Source organism: Xiphophorus maculatus, chromosome 16 (genome assembly GCF_002775205.1).
Source record: "Xiphophorus maculatus strain JP 163 A chromosome 16, X_maculatus-5.0-male, whole genome shotgun sequence".
NCBI lineage: Eukaryota > Metazoa > Chordata > Actinopteri > Cyprinodontiformes > Poeciliidae > Xiphophorus > Xiphophorus maculatus.
In genome coordinates this window covers 14759341-14780005 of record NC_036458.1, presented here as the reverse complement: position 1 = coordinate 14780005, position 20665 = coordinate 14759341, and the positions used below count along the sequence as shown (strand labels likewise).

Sequence of the window (20665 nt, the reverse complement as noted above, 5' to 3'; positions counted from 1 at the left end):
AAACAAGGAGAGCAGGGGGCCACTGGATCAACGCTGCTATTGTTTACAAATTATCCTGGCATCCTCACAACACAACAATAAGTCAATGTTTGTTGGAAAACAGGGTCCTATTATGGTCGTGGTTCCACCCCTTCTCCTGTGCACTATGGAGACCCAAAGCATGATCAGATTCTGGACCCATGGTCAGTCTGTTCTGTTTTGATTTGGTCATGTATTTCGGATCATTTTCTATCTGAAACACTGATACCTCATTGTCAGTGTTTTTTGTAAAATCAATATTATTTTTTCTTTAGATGTCTTGATATTTCAAGAGATCATGACACCATGCACTCTAAGAAGGATCTTAAGATATTTGGGAGACTTAACAGTGGGCATCATCACCTCTTTGCTACAGCTCCTTAACAGTGTTTTCTTCTACCTTTTTTCATATCGTCCTCAATTTTCATAACTCCCAGACAAATAGAGATCACCCTACAGGCTTGTTATTCAGAGCTCCAGTTGTTTTAGACATTTTAAATTACTGCTGCAATTATTACTATAGATAAATTGAGTTGAGAAGCTATTTTATTATTAGACGTTCCCTGAAGTGTGAAGACAACAAACATATGGCTTACTTGAAATGCATGATCTCTTGTTTTTTCCTCATTTTTGGTTGTAGCTAAAAGATACAGAGCTTTTTGTCATGTTTTATTTACAAAGAGAAACAACTAAAAATAAAGTAGAAATTACAAAAATGCTTTAGCTACGTTTATTTTATACAACTTTTATACGATAGGCAGCAATAATTGCACAGATTTATACTTTTTAGAATAATCTTAAAGAATTGCTCTCCAGGATTGTTTTCACTAAAATGTTCACAATATACTCTGCCTGGCCAAAAAAAAAGTCGCAACCTGGATTTAACTGAGCAAATAGGTACAAGCCTCCTATTGGATAAGTACTGCATAGGCGATTATCTTTCAGCTGGCAACAAGTTATTTAACCCCAGCTGATGCAATGAGTAACTCCTCATTTCTTAAACAACCATGCAAAAGACACATCCTGTGGTCGTGGAAAAGACGTTAGTCTGTTTAAGAAGGGTCAAATCATTGGCATGCATCAAGCAGAGAAAACATCTAAGGAGATTGCAGAAACTACTAGAATTGAGTTAAGAACTGTCCAACGCATCATTAAAAACTGGAAGGATGGTGGGGAGCCATCGTCTTCCAGGAAGAAATGTGGTCGGAAAAAAATCCTGAATGATCGTGATCGGCGATTACTTAAACGTTTGGTCAAATCAAATCGAAGAAAAACAACAGCAGAACTCAGGAGTATGTTTAATTGTGAACGCAAAAGCATTTCCACACGCACAATGCGAAGGGAACTCAAGGGGTTGGGATTGAACAGCTGTGTAGCCGTAAGAAAACCTCTAATCAGTAAGGCTAACCAGAAAAAAAGGCTTCAGTTTGCTAGGGAGCATAAAGATTGGACTCTGGAGGAATGGAAGAGGGTCATGTGGTCTGATGAGTCCAGATTTACCCTGTTCCAGAGTGATGGGCGCATCAGGGTAAGAAGAGAGGCAGGTGAAGTGATGCACCCATCATGCCTAGTGCCTACTGTACAAGCCTGTGGGGGCAGTGCTATGATCTGGGGTTGCTGCAGTTGGTCAGGTCTAGGTTCAGCAACATTGTGTGCCCAAAGAATGAGGTCAGCTGACTACCTGAATATACTGAATGACCAGGTTATTCCATCAATGGATTTTGTCTTCCCAAATGGAACGGGCATATTCCAAGATGACAATGCCAGGATTCATCGGGCTCACATTGTGAAAGAGTGGTTCAAGGAGCATGAGACATCTTTTTCACACATGGATTGGCCACCAGAGTCCAGACCTTAACCCCATTGAGAATCTTTGGGATGTGCTGGAGAAGGCTTTGCGCAGTGGTCAGACTCTCCCATCATCAATACAAGATCTTGGTGAAAGATTAATGCAACACTGGATGGAAATAAATCTTGTGACACTGCAGAAGCTTATTGAAACAATGCCACAGAAAATGCGGGCGGTAATCAAAGCTAACGGCGGTCCAACAAAATACTAGAGAATGTGACCATCTTTTGGTGGCGACTGTTTTTTTTGGCCAGGCAGTGTCTGTATAGTGGGAGGGAGAATGGTAGTTGAGTATGATAGAAAGGGCTGTAAGATTAAAAAATGAAAGCCAGAGATGGAGGTTTGGAAACAGAAGTAGAAAATAATCTAGAGGGACAGTATGAGCCTCAGCTGTACTGTTCCTGGCTTAATGAAGTCCCCGAAGGGCAGAGAGACTAGATGGTACAGAGCTGACAATGCATGCCGCCTGCCAGATGAACATCCTCCTGGATGGGAACATACAAAACTCCCAAAAGAATGTACTGCCTCTTTGTCAGATGATTAGAAAGTTCACATTGAGTTGATGTACTACAGTCCCCCTAATGATCAATTAAAATGTGACCTTTTAAGAATGGCTTGATTTGATCATAAAGCAACATCACAACACACAAGTCACTTACTGAAATATGAAGTATAACAGCTTACATGCATGAATGAGGTAAAATTACTATTGCGGTTGAGGTTGGGAGCCATAAAGTGAAGCCCATATTTAACACTAAATTGCTGCTGCAGTTCTTTGAAGCGGGCTAACCCGTTACAATTTACCATTAAAACTGAAGGCAGTATAACAGCGACTTTATCAAAATACAGTTCCTTCAATGAGTACTTATATTAGACTAATTCATTCAAAACAAAGTAGTGTATAACTGAAGGGGAGGGAAACGGATATAGTGTTTTCAATATTACTCACACATCCATTTAGAATAGGCCCTTCTTAGTTAATACGTTTTTTTAATTAGTGTTGTAATTGCACCTTTCCCTGCATTTACAACTGCAAGCCTATTGGTCTCTACCAGCTTTACGTTTGTGAAGACTGAAATTTCCGCAGATTCCTCTTTGCAAAATGATTCAAGTTGAACTGGACTTTATGGAAAGAGAAGGTGAACTGCAATTTACAGGTGTTACAACAGATTCTGAATTAGATTTATGTCTAGATTTTGATGGCTCACATGAAAATAATTTGATATAAACCATAATATTATAGTGTTAGTTGTATGTTTAAGGTCCTCCTTAAAGATGAACCTATGTCCAGGTTTCAAGTCTTTTGCAGGTTTTACAAAACTGCTGCCAAGTTAAAAAGAGGATGAATATAAATGTCTCCACTTTTTATACTTTTATTTGTAAACAATTTGAAAATACTGTCATTTTCTTTCCACTTCCCAATGTGAAACAATTTTTAATTTAAGGATTACATTAAAATGTGTGTTTTGAACATGACAAAGTCTAATGAAAAATCCTATGCATTCTTTATAGAAGAAATGTTTCTATACATTCAGTTTCAGTACATTCTGTTTGACCTGTTTGACCTTAATAGAGTCTCATCATAACTATGATTAACAAAAATCCAAAGGATAACAGAAGGATACACTGTGTCATGAAGAAACTACACAACTCAGACATCTGGACTTCATGTTCTCCTCTCTGTGTTCTTTCTCTCCTCAAGGCCCGTCCTCAGCATTCAAGTTAAAATTAGCTCTCTTTTATACCTCCTCAACATTAAAGTGCCCAGGGATATGGATTGTTGGCTACGTAAAAAAAAAAGGCAACATTGGAAAAAAGTCTAGAATCACAGGAAGATTGGCATAATATGGAATGTGCAGTCTGACTAATAATGCCCACCCCAAGGGCAACTAGAAAGTGTGCAAGTTGTTTTTTTTTTTTTGATACATTGGAGATGGAGGAGGAGAATGCGTGCGTCAGAGACGACGGGGCTTCGCAGACAAAGTCAGGGGAGGAAAAAGCTGAGAGAAAGTCAGCCAACAAAGAAAAACAGAGAGCGCGAGTGTCGAACATTTGTGGTTAACACAGAGCTGATGTTTAATCACATCACAAGACATCCCAGACCTCTTTGAGGGGATTCCCAAGGCTCTTTTACGGCATGATCAGCAGACTTAAAGAGTACATCAAGTCTATCGTGCATGTACCCTCTTCTCCAGCAGACAAGCTATTAACACATTAGCGGCACAGCTCTTGCACACATCGAGGCATGTTTACACTGAGAAGTCTTTTTGTTGTTCTGTTGTATCGGCAGCTCCCCGCTGGTATATAAAAGCCGTTAATTATTTTACAAGCTATAAACAAAAGCGTTTTACAAATGCAAAGGCGGTTAGCTGTAAATCCTTTCAGCAACGCCACAAACACATTAAGACGAGAGCTGAGAGTTAAACAAAACCAGTCAAAGTGAAGCTACGAACATAGGTTGCTTCACTGCTAAACAAAGACGATGAGAGAAGCATTTTCTCACGTCACTTTTGAAAGACAACCAAATTTAAAATTATTTATAACAGAGAGACCACATCATGGACAGCAGCGCATCTGGACATTGACTCAAGGTCTTGGCCACCTGGTGGAAGGTGAGTCACAGACTGAGCCTTAAGTCATTTCTTGTAACAACATCTCTGATCACTGCTAGAAATAAAAAGCATCCCCATAGAAGAATGTTGTTGCCACTGTCATAGAGCTGGTGTGTTCAATGTCTAACAAAGCATCTTCCATGTAGGTCAAACACTATAAAACATCTCATACACCCTGAGCCAAGAATTCAGAGTTCAACTAACATGTGAAAGGAAATGACTTCACTGCAAAACACAGAGAAAATGGAAGAAACTAAATTTCTTTGTGTCTTAAAATTAAATGGGCAGATTTAACATCTAAAATCCTTAGCATGAAATTCAATTATCAAGCAAAAACACTAAGACTCCACTGTTTACAGGCCGTCACACCAGATTAATACTCTATGACACACAAGTCCCTCTGATCTAGGAGGGAAGGAAATGTTTGTGTTTTCTTTTTGCATATAAATACACAAGAAACGTTTATCAGATTGGCTTTTTAAGACAGCCACATGTAGCCGGATAATGAAATACACAGTCAGGCAGATGGAGAGAAAAGTGGAAAGGAGGGCAATGAATGGAGCCAGTGTGTTCCTACTGTAGAATATCACCACTAGGTCAAAGAGAGGAGGGGACCATCTTTCTCTCTGCTGTGTGACCAGGATGTGACTAAGGCGATATTTACCTGTAGGGCTAATGCTGCATATTTTCAGTAGCAAGCTTATAAGACTGATTCAGGACGAGCAGTCGGAAACAAACAGAGTTTGTTGAAAATTCTGTTTTATTGGAGGGAAGCTCCTCACAGTCGGTATTTAGTTAGGAAAGTAGACTTCTCTCTATCCCAATGCAACACGTCGGTTCAAAGACGCACAGAGAGCAAAAGCAGAGCCGAGCTGGGCTGCCAGAGAGGGGTGGAGAGAAGCAGCAGCTTTTACCGTAAGCTATGAGTCACTTCAGCCCACAGACCTGGACCTCTGCCACTCTGGCTCTCTACTTCTTTCTCTGCTTCTCTCGGTCTCACCGAGGCAGCGGGCCAAGTAGCTCGTTCCGTATCGCTCCTCCTCCCAAACAGGAAACACTGAAGCTCAGAGCACAGTACGAGGGTGTTAATCAGAGGAAGGAGGAGGAGGGAAGAACGACGACGAGAGGGTAAACATCTCATCGCCATGTAAATAAATCTGCATTCACAGAATCAGAGGAGGAGCTGAGTGATGCCCTGAGACAGTTATAGAGAATTAAGCTGCATCACTCACATGACGCAAAAGGCGCTGAAGGATCTTCATCAACACCAGATAATTATTGGTAAATAATTGACTATTATCACTTGGAAAAGCATGAAAGCAACAGCAAGGAAAACACACAGAGAGAAAAAAAATAGCCAGCTGTGTTTACTTTTCATCTACCTCATCCCCGTTTCTAAATCCCAGCCTGGCAAAGTGAGGAATAAACAGTGGCCAGCAGCACCTGTGATCCAAATGTTTCTGTGGAGTTTAACAAGAACAAAACCAGAGGCAGAGTGGTAAACAAAACTAAAACATAACACATGGCACAGCAGATGTAGTCCAAGAAAAAACCCAGCAAAGCTAAATAGAAAGAGACCACATATCAATAGAGAGTCACTGTCAAAATGTTGAGAGTTTAATCTCAGGCACAAAAGTGCATCATCAGGGAAATAAATTAGCGCAAACTACTGTCAAAATGCTGGTAAATGTATGAAGTGGCAGGTAAAAGTTAATAAACCCCTAAGTCACATTGTCTGCACTGAAATATTTTGCTCTGCTGTTATAATATTTGTTGCTCAGATATTTTGCAGAAATGTATCTGAGCAACAGCTAGACTGCTGCTAATTCCATTATCAGTAGAAGAGGAACAAACTCATAAAGTGGCAATTAATGTGACCAACTCAGATGAGGCTCCGCTACAGACCAACAGCCATCTGGGAGACACCTGAGTACAGCTGTGCTATGACTCCAGATATTGATTATGACATTCAAAACAAAGCGCTTAGTTTACAAAAGAGGAAAATAACTCTCACTTTGACGTTTATCCACAAATGACAGACAAGAACCACAAAAAACAAACACGCTATGATGCCAAACCATCAAAAGAAAGTGGAGGGGAGCTAGCATTAGCCTGCCGTTTCCTCAAACCTTTCAGTGTGCACAGTACCTCAACACTGCAAGATGGGAACTGAAGATGTTTTGCAGGTTTATGTGCCAATTAAGAGTTATATAGTTGTGTAGAAATAAATAAAAAGCTCAAAGCTATGTGTATTACGTGGAAATAGTTGGAAATATAATGTAGCTTTCAAAAACCCAGCTTGGAGCACAGAAGACCATCTAGAGAAGCAGAAAATCAGTCACTGTCTTCAGCTAATGAAATGTGTGAACCTAAGTTCACATACATGTAAAGCACAAATCTTTAATTATATAAATGCATGTTATTTAAAAAATGCTTACAAAAAGGCAGATTTTAAGAAGCTTTAAAATAACGTTCAATTAATTCTCTTAAATGTGTGTTATTTAGCTATAAATCTGTTAAAATTTTACTCATATGATTCCAGAAATCTTTCAGATGTAACTGTGCTAATTCTTTTAAAAAGAACAAAAAAGTCTCTAAAAAAGATTTTAGAAGATGTTATATTTCTGCTCTTACCAAATTAATGATACATGACCATGATACCTTTAAAAGAAATTTGCTTTTTTTTTTTCTTGTATCCCAAAAAAATATTAAGCAAAAATGTGTGTGAAGTTTTAAGTAGCTGGCATGTATTTAATTTTAAGTTAATTAAAATAAATTTTAATGTTCACTTAAAAAAAATACATTAAAATGTTATTTTTGTCTAGAAATGTAAACAAGGTTTATGATGACAGCTTTAAGAACAGCAAAGAACGGGATTTTATTCCACGTCCTCTCACAATGAAAAGAAATTGAACCAATTCAGAGTAATATTCTATTCTTACACAGCAAGCATCATTCTGCAAGCTTATGCAGTATTTACTAATAGCAGAGGAGGAAATTTGTCAAGTGTCTCTGCTGACCTGTGGGCAAGCTGGCTGAGGAGGAAGAGGTACAGGATGGAGAGGGGTTTATGGCTACTGTTGATGCTGCAGATTCACTAGTGTCGGGATATCCCGTGGTAAGGAGAGGCAGGGTCCCGGGAGGCAGAGGCTGGCCCCTCTTCAACAGCTGCTTCTGCTCCTGCTGGCGGAAGCGCGGTGGCACCTCTCTGGGCAGGTAGCGCTGCTGCTGCTGCTGCTGGAGCAAAGTCTGCGGCTGGCATCCGGAGGGGGCGCGCTTCCCATTTCCACTGCTTTGGGGTACGGGTGGGATGGCACCGGGGTTGGCGGGGAGAAGAGGAGGGGTGGGGTCGAGCTTGGCAGAGTCTGGCACTGTGGAAGTGGGGCAGGGAAAGTGTGAGTTAGAAGGGGGGAGTGCAAATATAGGATGAGCGGGTTAAAGGAGCGTTAGCCATAGACAGAGTTGCTGAGCACATACACGTGTCAAAATACTACAGACAAAAAGCAGGATGTTGACTGTAGCACAACTTTTGTTTACTATAATATCTGATGGTCAAAACTTGAAAAAATATTAATGAAGAAAAGAATTTAAGTTAATGCTCTTGCATACTTTTAGTGATACAGAGACGTTTAACTTGTTGCAACCACACACTTCCAAGGTATTTTATTCGGATATTATATCATAGATACTATAATTTGACAACACAAATTAATTTATAATTGTGAAGTGAAGCTTTTAAAACCGTATGTTTTGCATTTGTATTTAATCCCTTGTATCAATACTTTATAAATCCACCTGCTCATATTTCTGGATATTCATCATTTTATGGATAGGATAGGAGACTTGAAATCACTTATCAAGTCTTGCAATGGGATTTCAGTTTGATTCAGGTCAGACTTTGACTGGACCATTTTGACAATATTTTTTGATCTGAACTATTTCGCTTTAATTCCAGCTGCAGATATCGAGAGTTTTTGTGCCGTTAAAACATGTTGGAATTTCATTTACAGCATTTCTTCTAGGACAGTTTCATCTGTCTTCCCATCAACTATCCTAGATTTCAACTACACTTAATATTCTGCATGTGGGCCCAAAAAAACTCTTTTTCATTGAATGAGAAGCCTTCTTCCACATTGTGTGTCCCCTACATGGCTTGTTGTGAGAAACAGCAAACAGGAGCTATTCTTCAAGCAGATCAAATTTGTTATCCTGTCCCTTTTCTATACTCCAGTTAAAAAAGGGTGCTTTCTAACATGTGAAAAATTTCAGTATGTGCAAGAACTTTTACAAGCTCTGTATTTGCCTGCATGTTTTGTAAAAAAAAAAAAACTTTTAGCACAGCATTTCTTCACTGCCTTTTTATTTATTTTTTTTAAGTTACAATTGAGCTATTTACAACTATATACAAGTAGGATTTTCTGAATCACAGACCAGAGGATTGTAATAATCTAATTGTGGAAATGTAAATCATATATACACACTGCCTTTGGGAAAGACCGAGAACTCTCACTGCCTGATATGCTGCCTGTTCACAGATTAAAAGTGATAAATAGGTCAAGTACCAGATAATGGACTTAGACCTGCTTGCTTCATTATTGTGTGTTATTGTCTCCACCAGGACAGAGTTTTAAAGAGCGCCCAACCCCATCAACATAAGCTATTCATACTTTGTGGCAGGTTATAGCCCCGGAAACGATTACCTCTCGGCGCATGACCAAAGCTGTTAGTTATCAACCGCTGCCGTAGCTGCTGAAGTCAAGTGCTCATGTCCCACTAGCTTCAGTTACCCCTGGCAACAGAGCTGGTCTTTCCGTCACCTCTGACAAACCATTTTAATAGCCTATACTCAGAATAGCTACGCTTAAGAACAGCCAGTCTGTTTCTGCTCTCTACAGACTCCCTAGGGAAATAAGCACCTTTTTAACTTCTAAAACCTCCTTTATGTTGGCAAACTAGATGTGTCAACCTGTTATTTAGAATCAAGCAGGTAATGTAAGGCAGCATCGCATACGTCCTTGAAATTGTCAAAAGCATGTAATGTTTACAACACTCTAAACAAACACTATTTAGATAAATGTAAACGCTTTTCATAGAAAGCATTTTAAAGTAATAATCTCATCCTGCTAGTTCAGAACTCTGTAACCTTTGGAAATGATGCATAATTAATTCATGAGCAGTTCCTCCTTTTTTATGAGTAATGTGCTTTAAATTCACTTCTCAGAGCTTTAAGATTTGTGTAAGCAGAGGTCCAGTCAGAGGTATAAGTCATCTAGGGTTCTGAAACTGTCTTTTTTGAAAATATAAACCATAAGGTTTGAAATAAATAAAATGTACATTTATTTCTCAATAGCGATCTAATGCGATGTCTCAACATGCTGGGAACAGGCCTAAAAGTTTCTGCTTTTTCTTTCTTCAAAGCCTTTCAATCATATTTGGAGCATGCAAAATAAAACAAAATCATGTGCAAAAGCCCTGTGTTTAATAGTTGGAGAGTAAAGTTAATAGAAATGTGATCAAACCAGACCTCTAATCAGATAATTATACTCTGAATGTACCTCGTTTCCTTCGGCATTTCTCTTTAAGCAAAAGTTGTTTTTGTTTCTGTAATTATTTAATTCCTAAGATAGATTAATACAGTTACTAATAGTTACTTATTCTGTTGGAATTAGTATTGTGATTCTGAAAATACTTTTTCTTTATTTTTTAATCAAACTCTCATTTCTTCCTGGAAAGTATGCAACTGAAGTGCAACAACTAAGAAAAATACTTTGCCCTTTACATGGATTTTTGACCAATATGAGACTGATGAGATAAATACTTCTATTTATTCATTATTTTCTGAAAATATTTATTATTATCCACCAGTTCCCACCAATCCCTTTTGTTGTGTCTCCACAATTTGTTGCTCAAATGTTCTAAAATTTTCTATTAACCCCCCTTTATCAGAGCAAACCTGCTACTGAAATGGCAAGGTAAACAGTAGCAGCGAGAAATAATCCTGTAGGCTCAAAACAAACTCCATCGCTCACATTAGAAAGTCACGTCCAGAGGTATGTTTTAAAATATGAACATAACTTATTTAAATGAAAGTTCAATATTAAAGGGACTATGAAGCATTAGGCTGATTTAAAGTCCCCTGCAGGCTAATTTATAGTACAATAATGCGTAGCAATGAGGTTAAGGGTCAGCATTAAATCATTCACGAGGATCAACTCGGGTTACCAAGCTAGCCCTGGATGGAACACATTATGGGACACAAAGCACAGAGGGTAATCGCCTCAGAGCATTTCATTACATAATGGAGTAATCTGGTAAAGCAAAATCTAAAAGGGATGCAGAAAATGTGTTTAAAACCTATGTAGGCTGTACTTGTGAAAACCCAAACATCAGCTGATTGGACGTAATGCGCACCGAGCCAAAATGGTAGTTGAGTGCTGGCTGAGGAGGGGAGGGAAGGCGGCTTTGTGAAACCAACAAGCAAAAAGGAAAAGAAAAAAAAAAATTTCTGCGGACTAAATGAGTTACAAAGAGCAGCGCTCTTCGCCATTGGCTGCCATCCCCAGTCTGTGCAGCGAAGCGGTGAATAAGTTGAGCACATGCGGTCCGCCAGTCACATACAAAAACAAAGAGTTATGTAATGCTGAGGCCCACGTTGAGGGGAGAGGGCAACATGGTGCAGTGGAACATGCAAACAGGGACCCATGTTTACTGATACATGAGACCGAATTCCTTTCTACTGATGTGTCGGTGCCCATCGTGGTTATGTACCGGGGACGCATGCGAGGAGGGGATTCCTATGTTTCTGCGATATATGTCATTTCTTGCTTCTGGATCCGTCTGCCTCTCACTGCAGCTCAGGAAATCTTCAGATACTCTTGTGCTTCATCCCTCCCCACCTTTCTGTGCTCCCCTCTCTCCTTCTCCTTCATTCCCACCGACTATTATCCTCTTGTCTTCATAGCTGTATTAAGGCCAGCAGATGGCTGCAGTAATTCCAGGTCAATTTGCTGGCTTTAAGAGGTGATTTCCTAATAAAACAAGAGGGCTCAGGGATTGCGCCACGAAGTATTAGTTATGGAGTCGACTGTTATACAGTTGGAAATCTCTGATGGATGACGTAGATCCTTCTGGAAGCTGGGAGGAAGAGGGGGTTGGGGGGAAGCGACTGAGTGCTCTGTTGGCCAATCGGGGAAAAGAAACGATGAGGGACAGGGAGGGTGAACGAAAGAGAAAGCTGGCGTACAGGAGGAGTGGAAGGAGGCAGAGGAGGGAGGATAAGCGATGAAGAGAACAGTGTGTGCATGAAAGTCTCCCCCCCCCCCAGTGTGCTCCTCTGTGAGCTCCCGTCTCACTGCCTGAAACCAGCTTGGCTCCAAATCCGCTTACAATTAGACCACTATTTGTCCTTAGCATGTTCCACTGCTGTGATTGCTTCATTTCAAAGAGCAAAACACACGTCTTGCACATTAAGACACACGAATACGATCAAACCGATCATCATGAGTGTTACGTTATTGATGAAAATAAAAGATCAATCAGAATAAAAACAACACACTAGTGGAGGCTGTAACATATGAAGTGTGCGTCTCCCAAAGCCACATTTAGCTTAAAAAAAAAATTAATTAAACTGAAATGGAGTAAAGCGAGAGATCAGAGTGAATCTCCATGACAGCCTATTTGCAAAAACACGGTCCTCAGCTGTGAGGCTGCACAGGAGAATTCCCAGTTCATCAAAGATGCACATCAAACGTTGGCCTTGGGGCTATGTGTGCTTCACGCACAGGAAGACATCTCATTTTCAACTTTTAAAGGGATCCTAATTTTCTGAAAGAGAAGATGATAACATGCTTGCCTGAGTGTTTAAGACTTTGTATTGACGTGGGAGAGCGGGGAGTCTGAAGCGACACCAAAGAGTCGAATGTAGAGGGAAGAGGGGCGGGAAGAATGAACGGCTCCACAATCTCCTGAGTGGATGTCGCAAATAGGCCACATGACCTTGAAGATGAAGGATACCCTCTGTGGATGGGCTTACGAGCGAATGTGAAACAGAAAAAAAATGGTATGAGAAAAGGAAGAAAATGGTATGAGATGCAAAATGTAAATATGTGCGTCTTTACATATTTACAAAAGTAAACAATACACTGGAAGTAAAACTATTATCTACAGTTGAGGCCAAAATTATCCCAACCTGAAAGATTTAAAACTAAGACAAAATGTTCGTCTCTGATAGAAAATGAAAAAGACAAATCAAAAGACAATAACACAATGAAGGGCAATTTGGGGAAAAAATACCTTTAATTTAATTTAAAAAGTATCTGTAAAAATTATCCACCATTAATGGAAACAGTGATATTACAGCAATCAAAGACTTTTCATGATTGCTGACCAGATTTCCACTGGAACAATAAAAATATAACTCTGGTCATGAGCTCCAAGTCTTTTGAGGTTGGAAGAACTCCTTGCCATCACCCTAATCTTTAGCTTCCTCCTCAAATTAAAGTCAAGAATATGAAGTGGTAATTCATATTACCACTTCAGAATGGTAATATGAATTCCATTCAAAAGAACCATGTAGGTAAAAAGAGAATTATTTTACACCTCCATATACCAGGGTTATGAACATTTCTGGACTTATTTATAGTTATTTTTCAAAAATCACCTGTCACAGTAACCAGCACCCCTAAAAATCCCTATAAAATGATGCAACTAAAGTACATTTTCTACATATTTTTTTAATTACCGTACTTCAAATAGACCAAGTTATGCTTATAGGGGCATGTTGTGAGTAATTTGTAACTTTTTCTTGGCACATTTATTTAATTTTTATAGGGTTAGGGTTTGAGAAATGGGAGAAACCAACACAGAAATGGCTTTTCTATGAACATCTCAGTCTCCATAGTTAAATCCTACAGATACCAGAGGGGTGAGTTAGAACAATACGAGAATAAGCAGGACTCTGGAAAATCTTTAGGACCACACATTTAAGAGTTTGTGCAAACAGGAATGACAATAGGTCCCTCCTCTCTGAGTGTTAAAACCTTGCACATTGTATTAGGAAAAGACCAAGTCTTGCTCCAAATGGGGTTGTATTGACAGCAGTGGTACTATAATTGCGCCACTGGGGATCCGGGTGACATGGGATTCTTTTCCCCACTGAATAAATATACTCCAGTTAAAAAAGGGGTGTTTTCTAACATTTTCAGGAGATTATATGATTTTTTAAAACGTCTTCAGCAGAGGTGCCAATACATGTGGCCAGCAGCGTATATAACACTTTCGCTGTCAAGCTGCAATGGTAAATCAGGATAATTGAAGATAACAAGAAAATAGAGACGTATGCTTATCAAATGGCTCATTAAAAAGTAGAGGAAAAGCATCAAATATTGATGAGGTATTTAGAGGCTTTCATCTCCATCTTCCATGGGGCTTTAAAATATGAGCAGCAAACCTCACCAGAGTAGACTGGAAGCTTTAATTACAACTGAATAAATGTGACACAGTGGTTCAAATGGAAACCCCTCCCCTCATCATATTTCACACGGTGACTAATGTTATTCAGAGCAATTAATATCTACCAGAACACTCAGTGTAACTCACTGTTATATAGGTCAGACTTTCAAGTCTTAACTATACCTGAATAGCTCAACACCATCACTCACACCAAAATCCATCTCTGCTTCTAGTGTGTCTCAAAGTGTAGTTTTTTTCTTTTTACTTCTGCAGCTTTACGGGTCAGAGAGGCTCGTCTCCAAGACCCCTGCTTACAAAAGTCAGGTGCAGGACAGAAACAAAACTACTTTCCTGGAGTCATCACTCCCCTGCTCGTGCCCTTTGTGCCGACAGCTGTAGGCAGCGCAGATTCCTCTGTGTTTTGATTTAGAAGAAGCGAAGCATGAAAGAGGCTGGAATGTCCTGTCCTGCTGACCTGAGCAGCACCTGCTGGGCCTTACACCAACTCAGGCTGGAATAGGAACTTCATACAAGAAACTGACAGCAAGAAATTTTACTTGGTATTCTCTACATTGTATAGTAACGATTTAACTTTATTTCTCTATTTCAGTTTAGGATAATTTGGTACTCAAAGTTGAAAATAATTAAAAGACTTGTGCAATATGATGACAGTAGGAGCAAAACCACAGATGAATCCATCTGTTACTCCAGTTCTTCTACGAATATAACATTTATTATACAACTGATTCCTTTGTTTAGATAAGACATGGGGAAGGGATCAGGCAGTAATGATAACAAAAGGTCATCTTGTGTAAATCCCATTTTCATCACACCACTCTATGTCAAACATAAATAACTGAGTGTAAGTAAGATAATAGGAAATGTTAAATTAATTGGCTATGAAATGACAGCTGTAGATTCACTTTCTAACAATGTTATCCATGGCAATATGTAAATGTGTGCCTCGATGTGTGTGCATGCTTCACTCTTCCTTTCGATGATCGCATTGAACTCTGGAATAAATAGAGGAATGAAGCTTATTAAAACCTAGAAACAGGATGCAGTGTAGATTGTTACGCCATGCCAGTAGCTGCTGGGATGCTGACCTATAATGTCGCACAACAATAGAAGATGGATGGGATCAAACACAGCAATGCACTCACTTCACTATTGTCGCAGTCAACCTTTTCATTTACAGAAGTATGTTGTCACCCAGCAGTAAACAATGAAATTAAATTTCAGGACCAAATATTATGAAAGCAATACAAGCCAGCAGAATAAAATCATATCCTGATGTTTACCAGCAAACCATGGGACTGTATATGATAGCCGAGCATAAAGTAGAGCACACTTGAAAAGTGGAATGGTTTTCTTTAATGTATTTTTTTTTTTTTTTTTTACAAATAAAAATTGTTGAAATGGTGCACATCTCAATTTGCTGCATCTGCACCTGCAAGTCGTTTGGGGCATGTCTCCAATAACTCTGCACATTTACAGACAGAGGTTTTGCATATTCTTCTTTGCCAGTTCAGTCAGATGAAGAACAACTGAGATAAACAGTTTTCAAGTGTCATCTGAACAGAGCTCCTTCTTTGACTGCAGCAATGCCATTACTCATGCTCCTTCCTAAAGCGCTCCTTAGGTCTCTCAGTTAAGGTGTTTAGCCATTAGTTATCAGTTTTGCAGTTGTGTCAAATTCTTTCCATTTTATAGTGACATGTTTGACTTTATCCCTAACCTGTCTGCTGTGCTCCTTGGGCTTTAAGATGTTCTTTGTTCTCTAACAAACCCTCTGAGGCCTTCAAAGGACAGATGTACTTATACTGAGATTTATTAACACGAAGGCGGACTATTTTCTTATTCTGTGATTTCTGAAGGTTATCTGTTAGACTGGATTTTTTTCAACAGATTAAATGAGGCTGAAAACAAAAATGAAACAGTGTTAAGTACTTTGTTTAAAACATAAAATTGAAAACCAGGCATTATATTCCATATGCACAACCTTTGTGCTGCTCTGTCACAGCATTATTGAAATTTATGGTTGAAAAGTCAAATTACCAAAGAGTAAAATCTAAAAAGTATATAGAGTTTAGCAAAACACCAAATTACTTCCATCTTTTTGGCTTCATAATAAGAAGCAAAATAAAAATCATCAGTTGATTAAATGATCTAATAAAGTGTTGACAAGGTGTGCAGAAGCCTGTTAATGATGCAGGTGTGTGAAAACATGGAATAAACTAAAACATGCAGAACATTAGGACCTGAACACTGGGGATAAGGATTGTTGTGCAACGATAAATTCTACAGCAGAAGCTAATGAACAGCAATCAGTTCAATACTCCAGATAATGTTTGAACTCATGTCAACATCTTGGGCGATTTGAGTGTTTTCGGAAAAACAGCAAGTAAGAAAAAAGATCTATATTTGACTGTTACATTAAGGGACTGGAACAGAGAGGCAGCATGTGTTTGCATGTCTGTTACAGAAGTGGGCCAGGAGAAACAACCCACAACGGGCCCCCTCAGCTGTGTCGGCAAACAGGAAACTGGAGTTCAGTCTCAGTTTCACGTAGCTCCATCTGTTTCTTTTGCTCTCGCACACAGTTTTTTTCCTGCTCCCTCAGATCAACCTGAGCCCCCACGTTTCAGCATTTACCTTCTCTTTGCTTCACTCCAAACAGCAAAAATTTATTTCAACCTTTTCCTTGCAGCCCTCCCTTTCTTCTGCTCCCAGGGTGGGCCTCTCTGCCAGACCAGACAGGAGATGGAAGCGGTTACATTATTAAGATGCTTCGGGTGCTGCTGAAAATCTCCAGAGGATGGATGCATGTTTATTCATCCCCCACACTTTCCTCATTGTCCTAATTAGCTCCCAGTCTACCCTAAATTACTATCACAAACAATCTATATTTTTAAGTTGCTACTCCAAAATATAATTGATCTTCAAAAAATCTGTCTTTCCTCAAGGTTTAATGTTTTTCTAAATATTATTACTGCTGTGTTAACTGTAAAAACCAGGCTATGGCTAACGATTACATTAGTAAGCGAGTATTTGATGATTAATCAAGTAATTGGATAGAAAAAAAATGGCACAGTCTGCAAATTTTTCATTTAACCACTTAAATGTTTTAGTACAATATTAAAAATACATAAAAATTAAAAATAATTCAATTCCTTTTTTAAATAAGACAAATGCTTTGTCTAAAGGTACAGCTCAGCCCTTTCTGCAATTGACTTATTTTTATTTTTGGATTAACTGGTATGTAATTAGACAGCAAAAAATAAATAAATATATATATATATATATATATATATATATATATATATATATATATATATATATAGTATGAATGCATCTGTCCTTTGAAGGCCTTTTTTTAAGTAATTTGAAACAGGTGAATCTTAAACTATGCCAGATGAGGAGTTCTGGCATAGGTTTCTTTGTACAATTTTAGCTTAATTACTGTTTTGATGGTGTTGTTCTTACATCAAATGTCATGTTTAAACTATACTCTGGGTAATTATTCAATTACTAAACTAGTTAATTATTTCAATGATCAATTATTCCAAATTAATCCAATTAATTGTTTCAGCCCTTGTAACAAAGTAATGCAGAACATGGTCTTGCATTACTGGCTTGATACAAGTTCCTGAAGTAGCTTAAGTAACTTCATGAAATAATCTGTGGAAGAAATGCTGCAATTATTCCTGCATTGTAAGTTTTTTCTTAGACCGTATAGATTGGAGGGCATCATATAAACTACAGCTGACAGAAAAAAAAATCCATTCAGCTCCAGCTTTACAATACCCTGATTAGTGGACGCAAGATAATTAGGGCCAATTTAATAACAAGTGAAACCGTATCAGTAGAAGTAATAATTGGAGTATTCTCTGTTTCACTTGTCATTTGGTCTCATTTTGGCTCTCACAAACATTCACACAAACATCTTCAGTATTACATAATATCTATAGGGCTTTATCCTGAGAATGAGATTTTGTATCTAAGTAAGATTACATAAATAAATACAAAAATAATTAGTGTGAATACAAAATTCAATCATTAAAACCATTAACCATTTCCTTCCTCTCTCTAACATAAAAACAATTCTAATAATAGGTTATGACATGTTGTGCTTCTCTCAGCCTAGTTTTTCAATAGTTATTTACTAGAGACAGGCCTTTCTTTGCTTGAAAGTTGTAATATAACATAATAAGGGCACAAATAAGATTTCTCCCTATTACAAAACCAGAGTTTTAACCACTGTAACAAACACTTGTCTGAATGGTAGAAAATAACATTCACCGCTAATTTTGTTGTATTAATGCCTTGCTGTTAACAATTGCCTGAAGGTCTAATCGGATTTTTCTCCCCCCCGTCTGTCCTGAAACAGAGTCCAGCTCCAAACATGCTTGCTCAGCCCAATAATAGGATTTTCTTTCTTTCTTCTTTTTTTTTTTTTTTACAAACACTGGCCTGAGGAGACAAAAATAAATATTTAAGCTTTAACAGAACTAAAGTTCAAAACCTGCAAGCTAAGTCCAGTCTTCACAACGTCTTCGAAGGTAATTCCCTTTATGCATTTGTATTGTTTATTATTTGATTTATTTTTCTTTTATTCTGAGATTCTTTCTCACCTTCATTCTCCTAGGTAAGCCTGTGGAGCCAACAGGGAGACCTGAGGAGGAGCTGCATCATCCCTACGCTCCTTATTAGTGTTGCATGGGCACCTGGCTACCACATTCAGCTCAGGTGGTTCAGACCACCTGGCTCCAGATATTTTCATTGTCAACTTAAAATGTTTCACCTTAATTCAGCTTCATTCTTTTTATTCTCACAAAGCAGAGATAAGAGATCAAACAGTGGCTCTCTGGGATTTTAAAGCACCTCTATCTAAGGAGACAAAAATACAATTTCTTATCCTTAAAATAAGTTTGCTTCTTATTTACAAAGATCTCAAAGCAGAAAGCATAGTAGACTAAGTTTTTCATGTGTAAAGACAACAAAATTTTGCTCTAAAGAGTAACAAAACAGGCTTATGAAACTAAGTAAAGTCAAATTCAGACACTTACCTTTGGTTATCTGTTCTGTGGTCTGTAACAAAAAAGAAAACATGAATGAAAATTTGACCTACAATACCAAAATACAAATATTTCAAAGAATTGGATTTATGCAAAGCAGAAAGGCACGTGTGACATTTACTGTCATGTTCACATTAAGTGTGATAGGAGCCTAGAGGCAACAGGAAAGAGAAAAATAGAAAAACATCCAGAATGCCAGGTGGACATATTCCAATATATTTCATTTTTTTGTTTAATTAATATTACATTAAAACATTATGATGTGCTTCTTTAAAAAACAGTTGGCAAATTATAAAGAGTTTGTCTTTCATTTTATCAAAAGAAAATCAACCCTCTTGATACAAGAGCGTTATAAAAGCAATATAAAAAGGGGAAAATATAAAAGAGGGTGAATACTTTTTATAGGCATTATAGTAATACATGATGAGGGAAAATGTCTGGATATTACACTGTACTTAAAATGCAACTGTTACAAGTTATGTAGCTGAAATGAATATACCTGTGTGAACCCAAGACTTGAGCAATTAGTAAATAAACGAAAAGAAACACACACTGTGTAACAAGAGATGTGATGCAAAACTTAAGTCTTTTTTTCCCAAAAAGATGGTATAAGTTTCATAATTAAACTACATTTTACACTAAAAAATATATTTAGTTTAACTTAATTAATTCACACCACCATAAATGAGTTTTGTGGAGAAATATTTAATGAGTTACTCACTCTATCTGAATATGGCTGATAAGGCAGTGGAGCTAAAATGGTCTGACCCTGCATTAAACTGAGGTCTTACTATGGCTTATAATATCAGATTTTATTAAACAATAAGTAGAAACCATTAAAGCTTGAATACATGAAGAAGTTTTATGTTAGTAGTGTTATTAAAACTTGTGTGGCACAACAGGAAGCTTTTCAGTCTGGGTTTTTTCAGGCTTTTGATGGAGGAGTGTGCATGTTTGCAGCTCTCTCTGTGCACAGCGTGTTAGGTTATACAGTGACTCTAAACTGACCTTAGGAGAGAGGCTGCGTGCATGCATAGATGTTTTCTAAAACCCTGCAATGGTCTGGCGATCTGTCGAGGTTATACCCTGCCTTTCAATAGATGGGATAAGCCTCAGCTTCACTGAACGGGATTAAGTGAGCAGGAAAAAAAAGCTGATGAATGAATAAATGAGGGGAAGAGACACAATTCAAAACAGAACTTGGACTGGATGCTTACCTTTTTCTGTGCAGCTTCTTTCTTTTTCTTCTCTTCTTGTTTTTTCTTTTTCTTATCTTCCATCAAATGTTTTTCTTCTTGTGTTTTTGCTTCTTTTCACAGCTAAAATATATGAAGACAAGAAAGGACAAAACTTATTCTTAACCACCTGCTGTGTTGACAAGTTCTTCACAGGACACCAGAAAATACCAGGGGTGTGCGTAACTTCTTTCTTACATTTTACATGATGGAATCAACACATTTAAAGCATATTTTACTACCTCTGGTAATTAAGAAAATGTCAGAAGTTGATGACAGTCAACGACACAAGCACAGCTTAAGACAGTTGTGCCTTTACAACCAGGAAAGAGCCTCTAAGCTATTTTTGTGAGCTCGAAAATTCAGCAGTTCAAACTGGCTCTTGTTGTGAATGAAGTTGTGGGTGGGCACCATTTCAAAAGG

General features: G+C 38.2%; 1 protein-coding gene across 1 annotated transcript in view; it reads right to left on the bottom strand.

Moving 5' to 3' along the window:
• The window catches only part of LOC102218803 (trinucleotide repeat-containing gene 6C protein-like), a gene marked incomplete at its 5' end in the record, with an annotated part of 43933 nt that extends 23682 nt beyond the window's left edge, over positions 1–20251 (bottom strand). The window contains 3 exons of the mRNA XM_023349227.1: positions 7500–7850; positions 18999–19020; positions 20225–20251. Of these exons, the coding sequence (XP_023204995.1) occupies positions 7500–7850; positions 18999–19020; positions 20225–20251 (400 nt within the window). The remainder of the gene's footprint in view (positions 1–7499; positions 7851–18998; positions 19021–20224) is intronic.
• Between the last annotated feature and the right edge of the window lie 414 nt (positions 20252–20665).